Source organism: Spea bombifrons, chromosome 2 (genome assembly GCF_027358695.1).
Source record: "Spea bombifrons isolate aSpeBom1 chromosome 2, aSpeBom1.2.pri, whole genome shotgun sequence".
NCBI lineage: Eukaryota > Metazoa > Chordata > Amphibia > Anura > Pelobatidae > Spea > Spea bombifrons.
This window is the reverse complement of record NC_071088.1, coordinates 115,848,215-115,865,633: the sequence shown is the minus strand read 5'-3', so window position 1 is coordinate 115,865,633 and position 17,419 is coordinate 115,848,215. Positions and strand designations below refer to the sequence as shown.

The window sequence follows — 17,419 nt, the reverse complement described above, 5'->3', positions numbered from 1 at the left end:
ATATAGCGCTAATTTTAGGACTTGCTCATAAAAATGAACTTTATATATATGTATTTGTTGGAACTGGAAGGTTCCCCTGATGGTGACATCAATGAGGAATTATACTCTTGGTGGGTGTTTGTTGTGGCTGAATGCCTCTCTATCAACGATTGCCTCCTAAGCTCTTTTAAACCAAGTGTCCGCCGCCATACAATATATGGTGGATGTTGACACCTGGGGGAGGGGCCACAAGGGGCCCCTGCTGCCAATCTCTGTGTTGCTTAGGCATTACAGCAACACTGTTGGGGTGAAGAAGATCGTAGATCGCTTTCTTCAACTGTTTAAAGTCGTGACGTGCCTGGCACGTCAATTGTCATCAAGGGGCTAAAACAGGTTCTTTGTTTCATTTAGACCTCTAGTGGTCTTATATTATCTAATATTTTAGTTCCAATAGCAATAATATTCAAACGTTGGTGGTGCTCCAGACCATTAATGGACTCAATCTGGTTGATAGATATAAAAAATGTGAACAAAGAAGATGTCTGTCTTTAGAAGACAATGTGTGTGAAGAGGTGATGTTGCTATAAGAAGTGTATTAAGCTATAAATATGGATGAAAGGTCTAAAACTGCAGGCAGAAAAGTTTGAGAATGACAATGATTATTCGATAAGGCATCCAGTTTATATAGAATATAAATACAGAGGGTTTAGTCATTCTTGTAAATTAATGTCAATTCATATTTAAATGACAAATGTTTTTGCTATAAACTTTACAGCCAACTTTTACAAAGTCCATGGAGCACTTGATCCGATACTTTGTGGCAATAGCTCCGATGCTGGGTAAGCTTTCTTTTCCTAGATATCTTGTTAAAATCCATGCCTATATAGTCATGCATCTGTTTTGGCTGCTGTGAGTTTTGGGAACATAAGTGATCACAACATGCAAGATTACTCTTTCATAACTATAAGAAAGGGAGCAATAGTTAAGAAATAAGTAGATAACTTTTTTCTTGATAACTCAACCAAGAACTACAGGAGAGTCTTGTGATGTTTGTATAATGTAGAAAATATTGTGGTCCACAGGCTGTAAATGTCACAACTATGCCTATAGAAGGGAAAGTATAATAATCGTATACCAAATTAACATCTTTGTTTCAATCAATCTATCAGAAGCATATTATCTGCTTATGTCTGTTGGTGTTAGTCATCACGTGTTTAAAGCTGTGCTGATTTCATGATGGACTCATAAAACTAATGATTCTTTCTGTTTTTTTAGACAATGTCCAGAGGGCTACACATGTATGAAAGCAGGCAGGAATCCAAACTATGATTATACAAGCTTTGATTCATTCGGCTGGGCCTTTTTGGCCTTGTTTCGCCTTATGACTCAGGATTATTGGGAAAACTTGTATCAATTAGTAAGTATTATTATTGAATTGTTTGATTTGAAGTTTAGTTTCAGGACAAATATTCCACAAGTGTGGACAGTTTTAGTCCTATCAGTTTCAATGGCTAGACCTAGGGATCATATGAGTAATTTTTCTGGCCAAGTAAACTGAAAAGCTGTTGCAGGTCCTTCAATTATTTCATTATAAGTGTGCTCACAAATAAAGTTGCTCAGCACTCCAGTAGTTAAGTGAGGTGTGTTTAATTCAACAACAAGGGCAACGTTTCGACCTTACGGTCTTTGTCGAGCCATGGCAAACGTGAATGCAGTGAGTTTATATGGCAACAAACAGGTTAATTACAACAATCATTAACCATGTGTGCAATTTAAAGTGACAATGCAAAAAACATCAGATTAAGGCAGGGGATTCCATACACATGGAAAGATATTCATTTATAACAAAGTAGCAAAGTGAAACAATTGCATCAGTATGAAAAACAATCATTTTATAATATATAAAGAAACAATGTATATTGTGTCAAATATCAGTGATTCTTATTCATAAAATATCAAAAAAAAAAGGAAAGGCATGTCTATATGAACGTGAGCATTTGATGACATAGCCTTTCCTTTTTTTAGATATTATATGAGATGTTTGTTGGTATGTATATATATGGGCAGAGCCGGCCTTAGGTGTTCTGGCGCCCTGTGCGGACTACTCCTCTGGCGCCCCCCCATCCCAAAAAAAGAAAGGAATAAAAACTTGTAACAAAACCCCAATCACTATATACTACGCCAAACATTGATGTGGTGTAGGCCTACCACTTCATTGTCTGGCTTAGTAGTAGGGATGCACCGAAACGAATTCTGGACTGAAACCGAAAGTGCAGCATTTACCTGGCCAAAACCGAATATGACCCCCCCACACACCATAAAAAAATCTAACACTTTTATTTAAAGTAAGTAACACACCAAAATAGGACAAAACAATTAAATAACAATATTATATATATATCTATATATATATATATATATATATATATATATATATAGATATAGATATATAGATATAAATATATGATTAACAGCAATCACATTCCTATCATGCCCAGGCATACCCAGATTCCAGGATGTACTCGCAGACTTGGCATGATAGGAGTATGATTGCACTATCTACCCCTTCTCACTCTCTTCTGCCCTATCTACCCCTTCTCACTCCCTTCTCCCTATCTACCCCCTTTCCCCTGTCTCACTCCCTTCTCCCTATCTACCCCCTCCTAACTATCTACCCTTTCCCTCTTTGAAGTTCACTTACCTTTCAGGAGTCCTGCGGTGGGGGTGCAAGGCCTCTGCCTCCCAGCTCTGCCACTGTATGGAACAGTATAGAGTGATGGGAGTTATGATGTACTTTAGAGCATAATTATATAATGAAAAATACATTGGAAATGGTACAGCATAACACCCATCACTCTCACACACTTACCAATCCACACATATACTAATCCACACATATACCAGTCCACACGTATACCAGTCCACACGTATACCAGTCCACACGTATACCAGTCCACACGTATACCAATCCACACGTATACCAGTCCACACGTATACCAATCCACACGTATACCAATCCACACACATACCAATCCACAGGCATACCAATCCACACGCATACCAATCCACACATACTAATCCACACATACACCAATCCACACGTATACCAATCCACACATATATACCAATCCACACATATATACCAATCCACACATATATACTAATCCACACATATATACCAATCCACACATATACCAATCCACACATATACCAATCCACACATATACCAATCCACACATATATACCAATCCACACTTACCAATCCACACATATACCAATCCACACATACACCAATCCACACATATACCAATCCACTCTCACTCTCACTTAATGATTTCCTACCTTTCCTCTTTTCTCCTCACAGCTCCTTTTCCTGCTCTTCGCTCCTCTTCTTCAGTTCTTCTGTCTTCTTCCGGGTCAGAGGGCACGGACAGTGGTGGGCGCGGCTTCAGTGTTGTGCGCCGGGATCTGACAACAAACCCCGGCGCACAGCAGCTGTTGTCGCGCGGATCACAAGGGAGTGGCATCGGAGGTCTTTAACAGACCTCCGACTCCCTTTAGCGATTTTAAGCTGGGTTCAAGGGAGATCCTTGAACCGGCTTAAAATCACTCAAGGGAGCCGGAGGTCTGTTAAAGACCTCCGATACCGCTCCCTTGCGAGCCTGCTCCTCCAGCGGCGGACATTACCCCCTGATGAGCGGCACCCGGTGCGGACCGCCCCCCCTGCTAGGTACGCTTCTGGCAGCAGCGGTACGCAACGGTGGCGTCGGTGTCGGACCGCGCGGCAGCGCCCCCTGGAGCGTGGCGCCCTGTGCGGTCGCACAGGTCGCACACCCCAAAGGCCGGCCCTGTATATGGGTTCCTATTCCTGAAAGCGATGGTTTTAAATGTGTGTGGCACTTTCTTATATTTTTTAGCTAAACTTTGTATCAGTTGTTACTTTGCACAATAAGAATCACTTGAATAAATCATTTGCAAGTATGCAGAAATTCTAGGTCCGATTGTAACCTTTTAGGCCTGGAGTCTGACAGTCATGTTTGTGTTGTGTAGTCTTTTAAGAACTTAAACGTCCCCTCCTTAGGTATAACATCTGAAGAAGTGCCTTCTCATGTCTTAAAAGCTCAAGTGACTCTGCATCTTGTTTTCGTAATATAACATACCACAAAATTTTCTCTCTCTTCCCTGTTACTAGTGTGACAATATCCATTTTCATGTTGTTGCATGTTTGTGACAATAAACTATTATTTACACTTTATTCTTATATATAAATGTAGATACTATTTACTGTTGCCAGTCATCCAGGGTCTCTCTTGCATTGATTGTATTTTGTAGACCTTGCGTGCGTCTGGAAAAACATATATGATCTTCTTTGTCTTGGTTATCTTTGTGGGGTCGTTCTATTTGGTGAATTTAATTCTGGCTGTGGTAGCCATGGCTTATGAGGAACAAAATCAAGCAACTTTGGAGGAAGCAGAGCGGAAGGAGAATGAATTCAAGGCAATGCTGGAGCAACTGAAAAAAATGCAGGAAGAAGCACAGGTATGATTTGATTTTGTAAACAAACAAAAAAATAATCACAATTAAAGGGGTTCTTCTCTCCATGCATGTTTGTCCAGAGGCAGTTTTGGAGGATTGAATTGAGTGAGAGGAGGTACTGTGAACCACATCAAGAGTTTTGGCTACTAGTAGTGTGCTCATAGAAAGCCAGGTCAGGATACAGATAGTAGTGTGCTCATAGAAAGCCAGGTCAGGATACAGATAGTAGTGTGCTCATACAAAGTCGGGTCACGATCATCAGCAAGACTACAGACCATGAGTGTCTCCATATCACTAGTGACCAATAAGAAACAAATACTACAGCACTCAAGATTAGGCTTAAATTATGCTTAACGTCTTAAGGAAGGTCATTCTACATGCATTATTTTGGTTTAGTGATAAAAACCAGGAAACGTGAAAACTGGTGTTATACAGTCTTGCCAATAACTTATTGTCTCGGTGCTCACCCAGGCTCAGGCTACTTCTGTTGGCACAGTAACGGAGGATGCAGCAGAAGATGATGCAAGGATGTCTCACACCTCTTCAGAGTTCTCCAAACTGAGCTCAAAAAGTGCAAAGGAAAGAAGAAACCGTAGAAGGAAACGGAAACAGAGAGAGCTATCAGAAGGAGAGGAGAAGGGTGATAATGAAAAGATGTATGAATCTGAAGATGGTATGAGGAGGAAAGGGTTCTGGTACCCTGACAACAGGCTGGGCAGAAAATTTTCAATCATGAACCAGGTAATTAATTAACAAATGCACCATGTAATAGATCAGAGTACTGTACACATCATAATGTGCTTTTTTCTTTTGTTTAAATAATTGTTTTCGTAATTTACTCACATGAATGTACTATTTTGGAATGCCTTGTTAAATCGCCTCATGCTATTTTGTAGTATAGCTGTTTAACAACTTGTATGAGATGCGGGGGAATAGGGTTAATGTTTCTTATTATTTGTTTTAGTCTCTACTCAGCATCCCAGGGTCCCCATATCTCTCAAGACACAACAGCAAGAGCAGCATATTCAGCTTTCGTGGACGATTCAGGGAACCAGTCTCTGAAAATGAGTTTGCCGATGATGAACACAGTACAGTGGAAGAGAGTGAAGGCAGGCGAGATTCACTTTTCATTCCAGTCCGAGCCTACGATAGGAGGAACAGTTATAACAGCGGGTACAGCCAGGGGAGCCGCTCTTCACGCATCTTCACAAATCTCAGGAGAAATGGGAAAAGAAATAGCACGGTGGATTGTAATGGAGTGGTGTCGTTAATTGGTGGTCCCGGTTCCAAAATGCCTGGTGGACGTCTTCTGCCTGAGGTGAAAATAGATAAGGCAGCTACCGATGACAGCGTAAGAAAGTCTATTAGTAGTTTAGTCTAGGCATGGCGGTCTATCCTGCTTTCCTGTATGCCGCCCTCAAAAACACCAACGGATCCTTTCCTGATGGAATGAGTATTGTTTTTTTTCCTAACCTCTAATGCAATCCTTTCTTGAAACCTATACTCAAATTCTGCATTTTCCTTTAAATTAACCAACTCTAATGCATCTAACATGAAGGCGAAAACAGACTGGAAATTTTCCTCGACGTAGCATAGCCTTAAACGCTTGATACGTTCTCCAAACCATTTGCTAATGTAATAGAGGAAGAAACAAATACACTGACAAGCTTAATCATTTGAAAGGAACTACTAATACCGAGAGTGAGTCTTCTCAAAGAGGGGATATGATGAATGAGACCTGTGGGTTTTGAACTCCTTGACTGTACATTGGAAAGGTTGGTCCATCCCCAATAAGATTATTCTGCTGGAGGAGCTTGGCAACTGTGTAATGCATAGTAAAATCACTGAGATTTCTGCAATGTCTCCTCACTCTTTGAATTATACATTAACAGGACCAGCTCCTTTTCCTGCAGTTTCCTAAAGAAACTTGCCAGTGTTGTCCCTTCGTAAAACATAGTTAAGTGGGGAAGGTGAAACCATAACTCTCCATGAAACTCTTTTGCTGACTCTCCATTGAGTGCACAAACATCACAGGTCTCAAACCAAAGATATGAATCCTGCTTATTAAAAACTCAACTCACGGCAGATTGAGATGAGTTTTAATCAGAGAGCCAGGTGTGAGCATATATACATATACACATATAAGCTGCCTTTGAATGTTGCTGCCAATAAACATATCAGCCTCTATAGGAAATGTAGTCCATCTCACGCAAGGCTGACTAGGCCCATGAGTGTTACAATCTCAAAAACCTTTGCATTGATTGTGGAAATGATCTTTTTCACAACAAAGGGCTAAAAAAAAAGCATTTTGTCAATATAGGTTGAAACATCTTGTCTCAGATACTCTGACATCTCATTTTTAATACTTAAATAGAAATTAAATGTAGCAGAATCTGGTACAGAAACCCTTATCTAATTTCCAGTCTGCTTTTGCCTCGTTCTGCTGAAAAAAAAAAATGGAATTTCTCTTTTTCTTGTGTTTACACTTTGACCCTCTCTAGTTAGCATGTTAGTTTAATATGTTACTCAGTGTGTTCTATCTAACCTAGCATGGGGTACTCCTAGATTAGCATGATGCATGTTAAGGAAGTAAATCTGTTTCTTTTGATAATTCTTTTGACAAATAAGATACATGGGTATAAAAATACCTCATCTATGTTTCTACTTAACCTTCTCACCCAAAACTATAGATTATCACCCAGGTTATAGGTGACTGCACACTGGTAGGCTTGCAAAACTTTTGTATATAATTTAAAATGGTTAGTTGCAGTAATTTTAATGCCAGTCGTGGCTACGAGCGAGTTGTCTGCAACGCATTGAAGACTCTTTATCAAACGTAATAGGTTAACATGAGTTACAATATCCAGAATGCACCAAGAAAGCATTTAGGTTGGCTGATCCCTTAATCTGTATTGTAGGTATATGTGATGAAGCGTGTTTTTGTTGCAGTACGCTGAAGAAGGGATAGCTTGGTAGTTAATATTATGCATAGGAAAGGCGAGCTTAGTGTTGTGTTCACCAAATGTTAAGCCACAGTCTCGTAGTGTGAACGGGCTCCTAACCTTAAAATGTAAGGTTTTCATCAGTTGGTGGTATTTTTAACTAAACACTGCAGTTCTACCTGCTCTGCTGAATCTAACATACTTGGAAACATAATTTTTAGTTTTGTTAAATGACCGAACCCTTGCCAGAAATTTTTTGGAATACAATAGTTGCGTCATTTGTATTTTTGCTGGGAACACTTAAATGACTTTTGACACAAGGCAACTCTTGTGTTGCCATAGGAATGAAAAGGGACATTAGGGCATATTTAATGCGTATAATTTTATCAATGCGTTTAATATTCACCCACTCTCTTGCTGATTTTTATGTCCCACTCTTCGACTTCTGTTATTATTGCTTGTTTAAGCCCTTTAAAGTTCCTTTTGCTCCCTTGATTTCTGCTCATTTTCCCCTCACACCCCTTACTTTATTTTTATCAGTTCAGCGCATTAGTGGGGTAGATTAGCCATGGGAAATGGCAGACCTGCTCTATGTATGAGTTCATGGGTATACGAAATCAACAAAAGTTCAATTGAATGATTTTTCTCATTTTGTAAATGTATTCTGTGCAGCCTATGTCAGAGGTAGAGGTAAAAAGGAAGCCTTCTGCGTCTCTCAGAGTGTCAATGGATCAACTGAATGCCTCATTTGGAAGAAGGAATCGAACAAACAGTGTTCTCAGTGTTCTAACACAAACACTTGTAGAAGGTAAAATATATATTTATCTTTTATATATCATGTGATTAATAATGGATAGCATTCACTAAATATATGTGTAATGCGGTATTTCTCATTCGGTTAATGCAAGGTCAGGTGGCTTTAATCTCTGTTGAATAGCTGGCTCTGCCAAAAGAAGAGAGATCCTTCACTCTGTACAGGGATTATTTTTAAAGCAAATAGCTGCCACCTAGGAAGGTGGCCATTCTTGCCGATTTGATACAACAGATCATGCAGTATCACAGCCTCGATTTTAAGTGCTGTTGCTGCTGGGACCTGCCAAGAATAAATAAGCATATCCAGGGCCGGCCCAAGACTTAATGCCGCCTGGGGCGAAGTTTAAAATGCCGCCCCCCCCCCCGACGCCGTTTAAAGGTACTTACCTTTAAACAGTCCTGCGGCGAGTCTCCCTGCTCTGCCGGCTTGTAATGCTGAGCGCCGGAAATTGATGTCACTTCCAGCACCGAACAGGGAGACTCGCTGCAGAGGAGAGAGAGAGAGGGGGGCGCCGAGCGGGTAAGCGAAAACCACTCCGCGCCCCTCTCTCTCTCTCCTCCGCTTTAAAAAAAAAAAAAAAAGCGCCCCAGTCGGCTCCATTGTAGGGCCGGCCCTGAGCATATCCTGAGTATGGCAAGACCAAGAACCATGTAAGGATTAAGGTTTTTACAGCAGGAAAAAAAAAACAGGACACATTGCATGAGCTTAATTGTCCTTATCAGCAAATATCGGCAAATACTGTTTCATACCACTTTGAATAAGAAAGAATCATAAAGTGAGAGTTACTATACCCCATATAAATTTACTTTTGTATTTACTATGGCGAGAATAAGTATAGGGCTGCAACTAACAATAATTCTAATAATTGATTAGTTGGCTGATTATTTTTTCGATTAATCGATTATTCGGATGAAAAAAATGTAAATTTTTCTTTTATTTAAAATAATGCAATGAACAAACTGGGTGTTAAAACAAAAAAAAACCCAGCAGAATAAAAAACTTAAAATTTTCACTTTCATCTCTTTATCACAATGGCATTTCTCTATTCACCTTCTTATTTTACTGACATAATAATAAAAGCTACAAGAACCCAAACACAGTGTTTCTCAAACTAGGTTTTAATACAAAGTTATTAGTAAATATTAATTCATATGTTAACTATTTTTCATATTTAATAAAAACTATGAGAAAAAAGCCTTGTTTATATTTTCTTTTATTTGCCAAACTGTCCCCGGTTATGCACATCTGACCCCCAGCTTGCCACTCTGCCCCCAGATATGCCTTATACCTCCTATATGCCAGAGATTCCACTGTGCCCCTGATATGCCTTATACTCTTTATATGCCAGTGATATGCAACTGACCCCCTGATATACCTTATGCCCCCTGATATGCCTTATACCTTCCAATATGCCACTCACCCCCATTTATGCCTTATACCTCCCTATATGCCACTCCGCCCCCATAAATGCCCTACACCATCCTGAAATTCATTATCACCACTCTGCCTCCTGTCAGCAACGGAGGTTCACAAGACACCAAGGAGTCGGGGGAAAAGGCAGAGTGGTGTATGGGAGGAGGAGGAGGCAGAGTGGTGTGTCGGGGAGGGTGGCTCGCATACACCCCTCTGACTCCTCCCCCCTCCCATACACCGCTCTGCCTCTCTCCCCGACTCCCTGGTGTCTTGTGAACCTCCGTTTCTGACAGGCACTTTCACTAGAGCTTCATAGAAGCCCCAGCGGAAGTGAAGGGGAGTAACGGATGCTGTCTATGCGCATCGCGCAGACACCCCACCAGCTGACAGAGAGGATGATCCTCTGCAGGAGACCTGGATTCTCTGTCAGCCGGTGGGGGTCTGCACGATGCGCACAGACAGCCTCCGTTACTCCCCTTCACTTCCGCTGGGGCTTCAACGATGGACCTACGATGAAGGTCATGTGATGCTGGTGCTGCATTGTAGGAGCGCCAGAGGAAGTGGAGGGGAGAGGCGGAAGATGTCTGTGCACATCGCACGGACACCCACCGGCTGACAGTGAAGGGAATCCAGGTCCCCTGCAGCGTTGCAGGGGATTTGGATTCTAGTGTTATAATCCGATCTCTGTTTGAGGTCGGATTATAGAAGGAGATGAGTTTTTTTAGAGCATTTGCTGACAAAAACCTCTTTTTATAATCGATAATCGATTTGACTAATCGATAATGAAAATCGTTGACAGCCCTAAATAAGTACCTTATATGATGTCTAGGAGTGCACCTGTATGTGATTTTGTAGTTCGAATTTGCGGCTAATCCCACAGCATAGCAAAAATACTATAGTGTAGGAAATACAGATAATCTTATCCTTTCCCCGTTTTAGAACGTGTTTTTTTCCCTCTCTTTATAGAATTGGAAGAGTCACAGAAGAAGTGTCCACCTTGGTGGTACAAATTTGCAGACACTTTTCTAATATGGACATGTAGCCCTTTGTGGATCCGAATTAAAACTATTGTGAATATGATTGTAATGGATCCCTTTGTTGACCTGGCCATCACCATTTGTATTGTTCTCAACACATTATTCATGGCTATGGAACACTATCCAATGACCAAACACTTTGAACACGTCTTATATGTGGGGAATCTGGTAAGACATTTCGTTCATACAGTTTGTGCTTCATGTCATGTCATCACATGCTAGTAAACACTTCATATGCAGCAATGTTAAGTCCTAGAACATTTCTGTAGTACATGTTTGTATTAAGGTACACTACCTTGAGCTATGCATGGGGAAATGTGCAAACCCCCTTTCCTCTGTGCTGTTCTACTAGTCTGTATAGAAATGAACTCTTGTTAGCTACACTGCCTTTCAGCCCCGGACTGGCCAAAATCATGGTGGGCTGCTGGCCAATGGCACCCCATACTTGCCTATTGGAGAGGCAGTTTGGGTCCTACAGTGTGCGTCCTCCAGCTTGATTTGTAGGGCAGCCTGCTCTGTGAGTATAAAAATTTACCATGCGCCAGACAGTTGTAAAGTGCCAGTGCATCTTAGTCAGTCCCTATTCCTGCTGTGCTGCCATCAGATTATGGTTTCTTTTATGAATGAAACAGTTGAGAATCCCTTTTCAGAACATTTACAGAACTACATTTTACACAATGTAGCATAGGAAGACAGGTCTGTAAAATCATGTTATTTATTTAGAACTGCAATTCTGTTAATTTTTTTAGAAGAAAAATGTAACTGTGCCTCACTTTGTGTTAAATGCATGATATTCTCAGTTTTTCATTCCTAAATTAAAAAAAAGAATGCCTTACATTTTATTTCTCTTGTAGGTTTTTACTGGCATTTTTACTGCTGAAATGGTCCTAAAGCTAGTAGCGATGGATCCATATTATTATTTTCAGGAGGGCTGGAACATATTTGACAGCTTTATTGTGAGCCTCAGTTTAATGGAGTTAGGCCTTCAAGGCGTGGAAGGGCTTTCCGTCCTGCGTTCCTTTCGATTGGTATATCCTATTTGACTTTTTACATTAGCACCTATTTGAAATTGTGAAAGAAACTTAAACAAAAACTATTTAAAAATATGCGTCTCAATACTTTCCCAAAGTGACAAGACAATCTTGGGATTTATTTATCAATCATATCAACATCCACCTATTTTTCTATTATTATTTATATTGAAGTAGGGGGTGCAAAATTGCATTTTTTCCTATTGGATTAGCATCTTTGCACCATAAATCTTTAATATCCACTAATTTCCACATAGTCTGTCCGTGTCAAAGCTTGCAAGTTTAAATTTTATTACGTGAATTTAAGAAGATCACCATCCCACACCAAAATAAAAATCTTTGAGAATGTAAGGGTTTTCTAATCACCTCATTTGATTCATAAATTCTCTAATTTGGTCTATAATGAAGAAAGTGGTAATTTTGGTTTTGTTTGGTCTTAGGTCTATTTTTACATTTTAAATGAATATTTCTTTCAATTAATAATACTCTTTAACCCATTGAGTGTCAATCATTTGGTTTGCATTCCAGGCCGAGACATTCTTAAATATGGAAATTCTGTTTTCCAGAGTAATGTATAGACTAGCTTTCTTAGAGTAACTAGAATTTGGGGATCTTCTACCTTAATTAAGTTAATATTTGCTGATGCAGTTTTCATATTACATAAAATAGTTAATGTTTAAATCTATCAGCAATAGCCAATAGTGATTGTTGATATCAGCAATATTTAAATTATTTGTCTATTCTGAAATAATTTCTCAGAGGGCATGTATGAGGGAAGCAGAAATAATCCCATAATAATGATAATATTTGGAAATGAATGTCAGGATTTCAAATTCATATATTTTGAGTAGTAATTGGTAGAATAAGCCATAGCCACACATTAAACAAACAGCTATCCAGTCAAAATAGGTTTGCAAATGTAAACATTGTACATTGAACCTGAACGTGCACAGACACACACGTAAAATATAAGTACATGTATATTTGTGTGTGTATTATAGTTATGTATATATTGGTTGTAAACTTTGAAACACTTATGCTTTTGAGCTTTATTTTTAAATCAATTCAGGTGTCATAACTAGATGTTTTACTCTTTTTTTTTTCTTTCCAGTTGAGAGTCTTCAAATTAGCCAAGTCGTGGCCGACATTGAACATGCTAATAAAAATCATTGGAAATTCTGTTGGTGCCTTGGGTAACCTGACCTTGGTGTTGGCCATCATTGTGTTCATTTTTGCTGTAGTTGGGATGCAGTTGTTTGGAAAAAATTACAAGGACTGTGTCTGCAAGATAAACCCAGATTGTGTCTTACCTCGGTGGCACATGAATGATTTCTTCCATTCTTTTCTTATCGTTTTCCGGGTGTTGTGTGGAGAGTGGATTGAAACCATGTGGGATTGCATGGAGGTTGCAGGACAAGCAATGTGTCTCATTGTCTTTATGATGGTGATGGTCATTGGTAACTTGGTGGTCAGTATATATATAGTTATATAATGTGTTTATATAAGTCTTTCAGAAAATGTGTAATGTTGTGACTGCTAGTTGGATTGTCTTTCATCCTTTTAGAACTTGGAACATACAGAAACATAGAATTTGAGATTCCGCCTACTAGTCTGGCAGTTCCTTGTGTTATATTCAGGATAGCCTAATGCCCGTTTCGCTCATGTTTAAACCCCCCTAAAATAACCACTACTATAAAATGTTTCATGGGAAGTTCTACCATCAAATAATAAAGTTAATAAATTACAGTCATAATACTCTATGATGGTATTCAAGTATTACAAAAATAGAGGAGTACAACTTTTTACAAAGTACTTCCTGAAAGTTACACTCGGTGCAGTGTTCACCTCGAGTGTTGCCCTAGACCTGACCCATATTTAAATGCTCACAGCGCCTTTTACTACCTTCTATGGAGGCTGTGTTGACCACAGTCCTGCATAGTGTAAATTGACCCTTTGGAGAGATCAGAGATCTTCATTGTAACCAGCCCATCGAGCAGTGGGAAAAATGTCACTTATACTGATTCTTATTTACTACCTCCCTTAATCAGGTACTGAATTTGTTCCTTGCTTTGCTACTGAGCTCCTTCAGTGCTGACAATTTGGCTGCCTCTGATGATGATGGGGAAATGAACAACCTCCAAATATCGGTCATCCGCATCAAAAAAGGAATAGCTTGGATTAAACTCAAAGTACATGACTTTGTGCAGAAGCATTTCAAAAATAGGGATTCAGATGAGGTCAAGCCACTGGATGATGCATATGAAAAGAAAATAAACTGCTTAGTAAATCACACTGGTGCAGACATCAACAGAGACATGGATTACCAGAAAAATGGGAATGGCACCACCAGCGGTATTGGAAGTAGTGTGGAAAAATATATAATAGATGAAGACCACATGTCTTTTATAAATAACCCAAACCTTACAGTCAAAGTGCCCATTGCAGTGGGAGAGTCAGACTTTGAAAATCTCAACACAGAAGATTTTAGCAGCGATGATGATGGCAGTAAAGATGTAAGTTCTTGGCTTCTACAACTACTAAATGACTATGCACCTTTGTGTTTCTGTTAAAGCTGGGTCTGTTGTCTTACTGGAAGCCGTCAAATTTCAATGATGTCCCTTTTGACAAACTGTAAGGCCCCAAGTGGTATCTGATCAAGATTAAACATTGACACGTTTGGGTTCCATTCAGCATTAAAGGATTGAAAAGGCTGATATTTGGTGCAGTTTTTAAAACAATGCCTACTCTGCCTTGCTTGTAGTATTAGATATGTCATATCTGTCACGTCATGTAATTTAACTATGACATGTCTATGGGCTGTTGGGGTGCAGTGTTGATCTTGCACACTATGCAGGCCATCTAAAGAAGAGTGCGCTTAGATAATTTTGATTATGAATCAGTAAGGAGCTGTATGTTGTATGTACCTCTATGTACCTCTCAGGGCCAACCATCTCTGGTATCTCCTGTATGATGCTATTGAGTTTCTGGTCCCTTATCTCTATTCACTTCCAGATACAGAATAATCTGTGTAATTCAATTTCTGTTGTTTGACACATGGCCTCTTCCAAGTTGTAAGAAGACCACAGATTTCATACAGGTCAAGCATTTGTAGAGGATAGATCTACATCTATACATCTAGGGATATTTTATGTTTCATCCCCTTTCATGGAACAGCTGTCATCTTAGCAGGAATCAGGCTGATGTTATAATATAAAGGGAATTCTTCATCGTAAAAGCCCTTCCACTGTTGAAAGTTACCACAGCAGATATGTCTTCAAAACAGATGCCCTGGTGAAATTTTGACTTGGTGAACTTCTCTGAGGGTTTTCTGGGGTATGGTTTTAGGATAATTATCTTGGGGGGCTAGATGTCCAGTATATGTCTACTGTATTGCATATGCATTTTCTAATGATGATGTTTGTTTCAGAAACTTGATGATACCAGTTCTTCAGAAGGGAGTACAATTGACATTAAGCCAGAAGAAGAGGAGGTGCCTGTTGAACAGCCAGAGGAGTACCTAGATCCCGATAATTGTTTTACAGAGGGTGAATACTCGTATAAAACTCAAAGATCTTATTGCAGTAGTAGACCCGTTTATTTTATTTTAGAATCGGGTTGTCATATAAAGTGTTTCATTTTGTTGCGATGCATCAATCTTCCGTGTACTATAAACAATATTCAGAATGCCTGAAGCACCTATTTAATATACACTATATCATTTATAGCTTATTTTACAAGTCTAACATGCTTTGACCATTCAGAAAACCTAACACTACCGCTCTTTAAGAACATGTGTTTTGTTAAAGGGTGTGTGGCACGTTTCAAGATTTGTGACGTCAGCATAGAAGATGGTTTGGGAAAGACTTGGTGGACCTTGCGTAAAACATGTTTTCTCATAGTGGAACACAACTGGTTTGAAACATTTATCATCTTCATGATCTTGTTAAGCAGTGGCGCACTGGTAAGTTCTATTTGAAAACGGGAATTTATAGAGCGATAACATAAAAAATATGTAAAGATTAACTCATTACCATATTACCAATTCCACTGTCTAGTATGGACCTATATATTGTTTTCCTTTTGCTTTCCTTTTTTTTTTTTTTTTTTGCCAAACTCATTAGTTGTATTCTAATGCATGTTGCTTTAATACACTTTGATTGGTTGGTTTGAATTTCTACACCCTGAGGAAGAGTGTCTTTTTTGGGCAGCTGCAGTCTTATTTGGGAAGTATTATTTGCATTTACTATTTTTATTTTAGCACATAGCACGTGATTGTAGGTTATCTCACGGTCTTTTAATACACTTTGGCAGGCTTTTGAAGATGTTTACATCGAACAAAGGAAAGTCATAAGAACCGTTCTTGAGTATGCAGATAAAGTTTTCACTTACATCTTCATCTTGGAAATGTTGCTGAAGTGGCTGGCTTATGGATTTGTGAAATTCTTCACTAATGCCTGGTGCTGGCTTGATTTCCTCATTGTTGATGTATGTATTATTTCTTTGTTTTCAATTTTGATTTGTGTAGCCATCTAAAATTAGAATACTTTTGGTGCCTACTAATTATGTCACGTGACAAAAAAGCTATAGTTAAACAGTTCCTGAGAAAACATGAATGGGGTCTAATTTATATTGGGGTCTTATTTATATCTGGGTACTCAAAAGTAAAATGGATAATATGTTATATGATGTCACTCAAATCAGGATGGGTGGAATATCAATTTACTACAAAAGTAACAGTCTTCAAAAGCATATCATGAATTAAATACTTTTCAGTTTCCTAAACAAAGCTCAAGAGTAGATTGGGCATCACTAAATTGCAGCATTATTCTGACCCCAAACCACCCTATATAAACGTATTCTCAGATTATATGCCAGTAGTAATACATAACTGTTTTGTTCACATTTGGATTTCAGGTCCCTGAAGCAGATAAAAACACTTGGCAAATATTCATTTGTGAAATGGTTTGGGTGACATTTAAATGTTTGCACGTCTTGATAAGTCATGTGTTTAGTTTTTCTCCTTAATGGCTGATTTTGAAATGGAGAAGGAACCCCGGATGCTTCTTCGTACTTCCATATAATATAGGTGTTTTTTTATATATACTAAAGACCTCCTTCCCTTGATCTCCCTGCTATTTGTTTCTATCACTATCTAATGTGCTTACACTGATTCTGACTTATATTTGGCTCCATATAAGGAAGGAATGTTCTAGTAGTGGGGGTCACAAACACCCCCCTAAATTCAGCTTGCCACATCTCATGACGAATCTGAAATTTGCTGCGCCAAAATGTCGGATAGAATAGAAATCATGGTAACAGTCGGAAATAGCTATTTTCCAATTTGAAGCAAGGTAATACCAGGTGACTACGAACAGAATTGTTATTGCTCCGTTGTGGTTCATATCATATTTGCATTACATATAACAATTCAGAATCATGTCCCTTTTTTGGGACAATCCGAACAATGAGATCAGGAATACTATCCATATACATTTTACAATTAGGGCTAACACTGACATTAAGCTATTTACACTACCACTTAAAATACCTTATATATTTAGCTAAAATGCAATAATGTCATAATTATTTTAACCTAAGAGGGCTATAAAATTTAATTCAATTCCCTTCCAAAAAGACCCTATATATGTCATACAGGAGAAGATAATT

General features: G+C 39.0%; 1 protein-coding gene across 1 annotated transcript in view; it reads left to right on the top strand.

The window, feature by feature from the left end:
- The window catches only part of SCN8A (sodium voltage-gated channel alpha subunit 8), a 66,276-nt gene that overhangs the window by 34,161 nt on the left and 14,696 nt on the right, over positions 1-17,419 (top strand). The window contains exons 8-20 of the mRNA XM_053455811.1: positions 755-818; positions 1,255-1,396; positions 4,312-4,518; positions 4,987-5,256; positions 5,480-5,866; positions 8,130-8,265; positions 10,651-10,889; positions 11,576-11,749; positions 12,864-13,220; positions 13,801-14,265; positions 15,180-15,297; positions 15,559-15,713; positions 16,064-16,237. Of these exons, the coding sequence (XP_053311786.1) occupies positions 755-818; positions 1,255-1,396; positions 4,312-4,518; positions 4,987-5,256; positions 5,480-5,866; positions 8,130-8,265; positions 10,651-10,889; positions 11,576-11,749; positions 12,864-13,220; positions 13,801-14,265; positions 15,180-15,297; positions 15,559-15,713; positions 16,064-16,237 (2,888 nt within the window). The remainder of the gene's footprint in view (positions 1-754; positions 819-1,254; positions 1,397-4,311; positions 4,519-4,986; positions 5,257-5,479; positions 5,867-8,129; positions 8,266-10,650; positions 10,890-11,575; positions 11,750-12,863; positions 13,221-13,800; positions 14,266-15,179; positions 15,298-15,558; positions 15,714-16,063; positions 16,238-17,419) is intronic.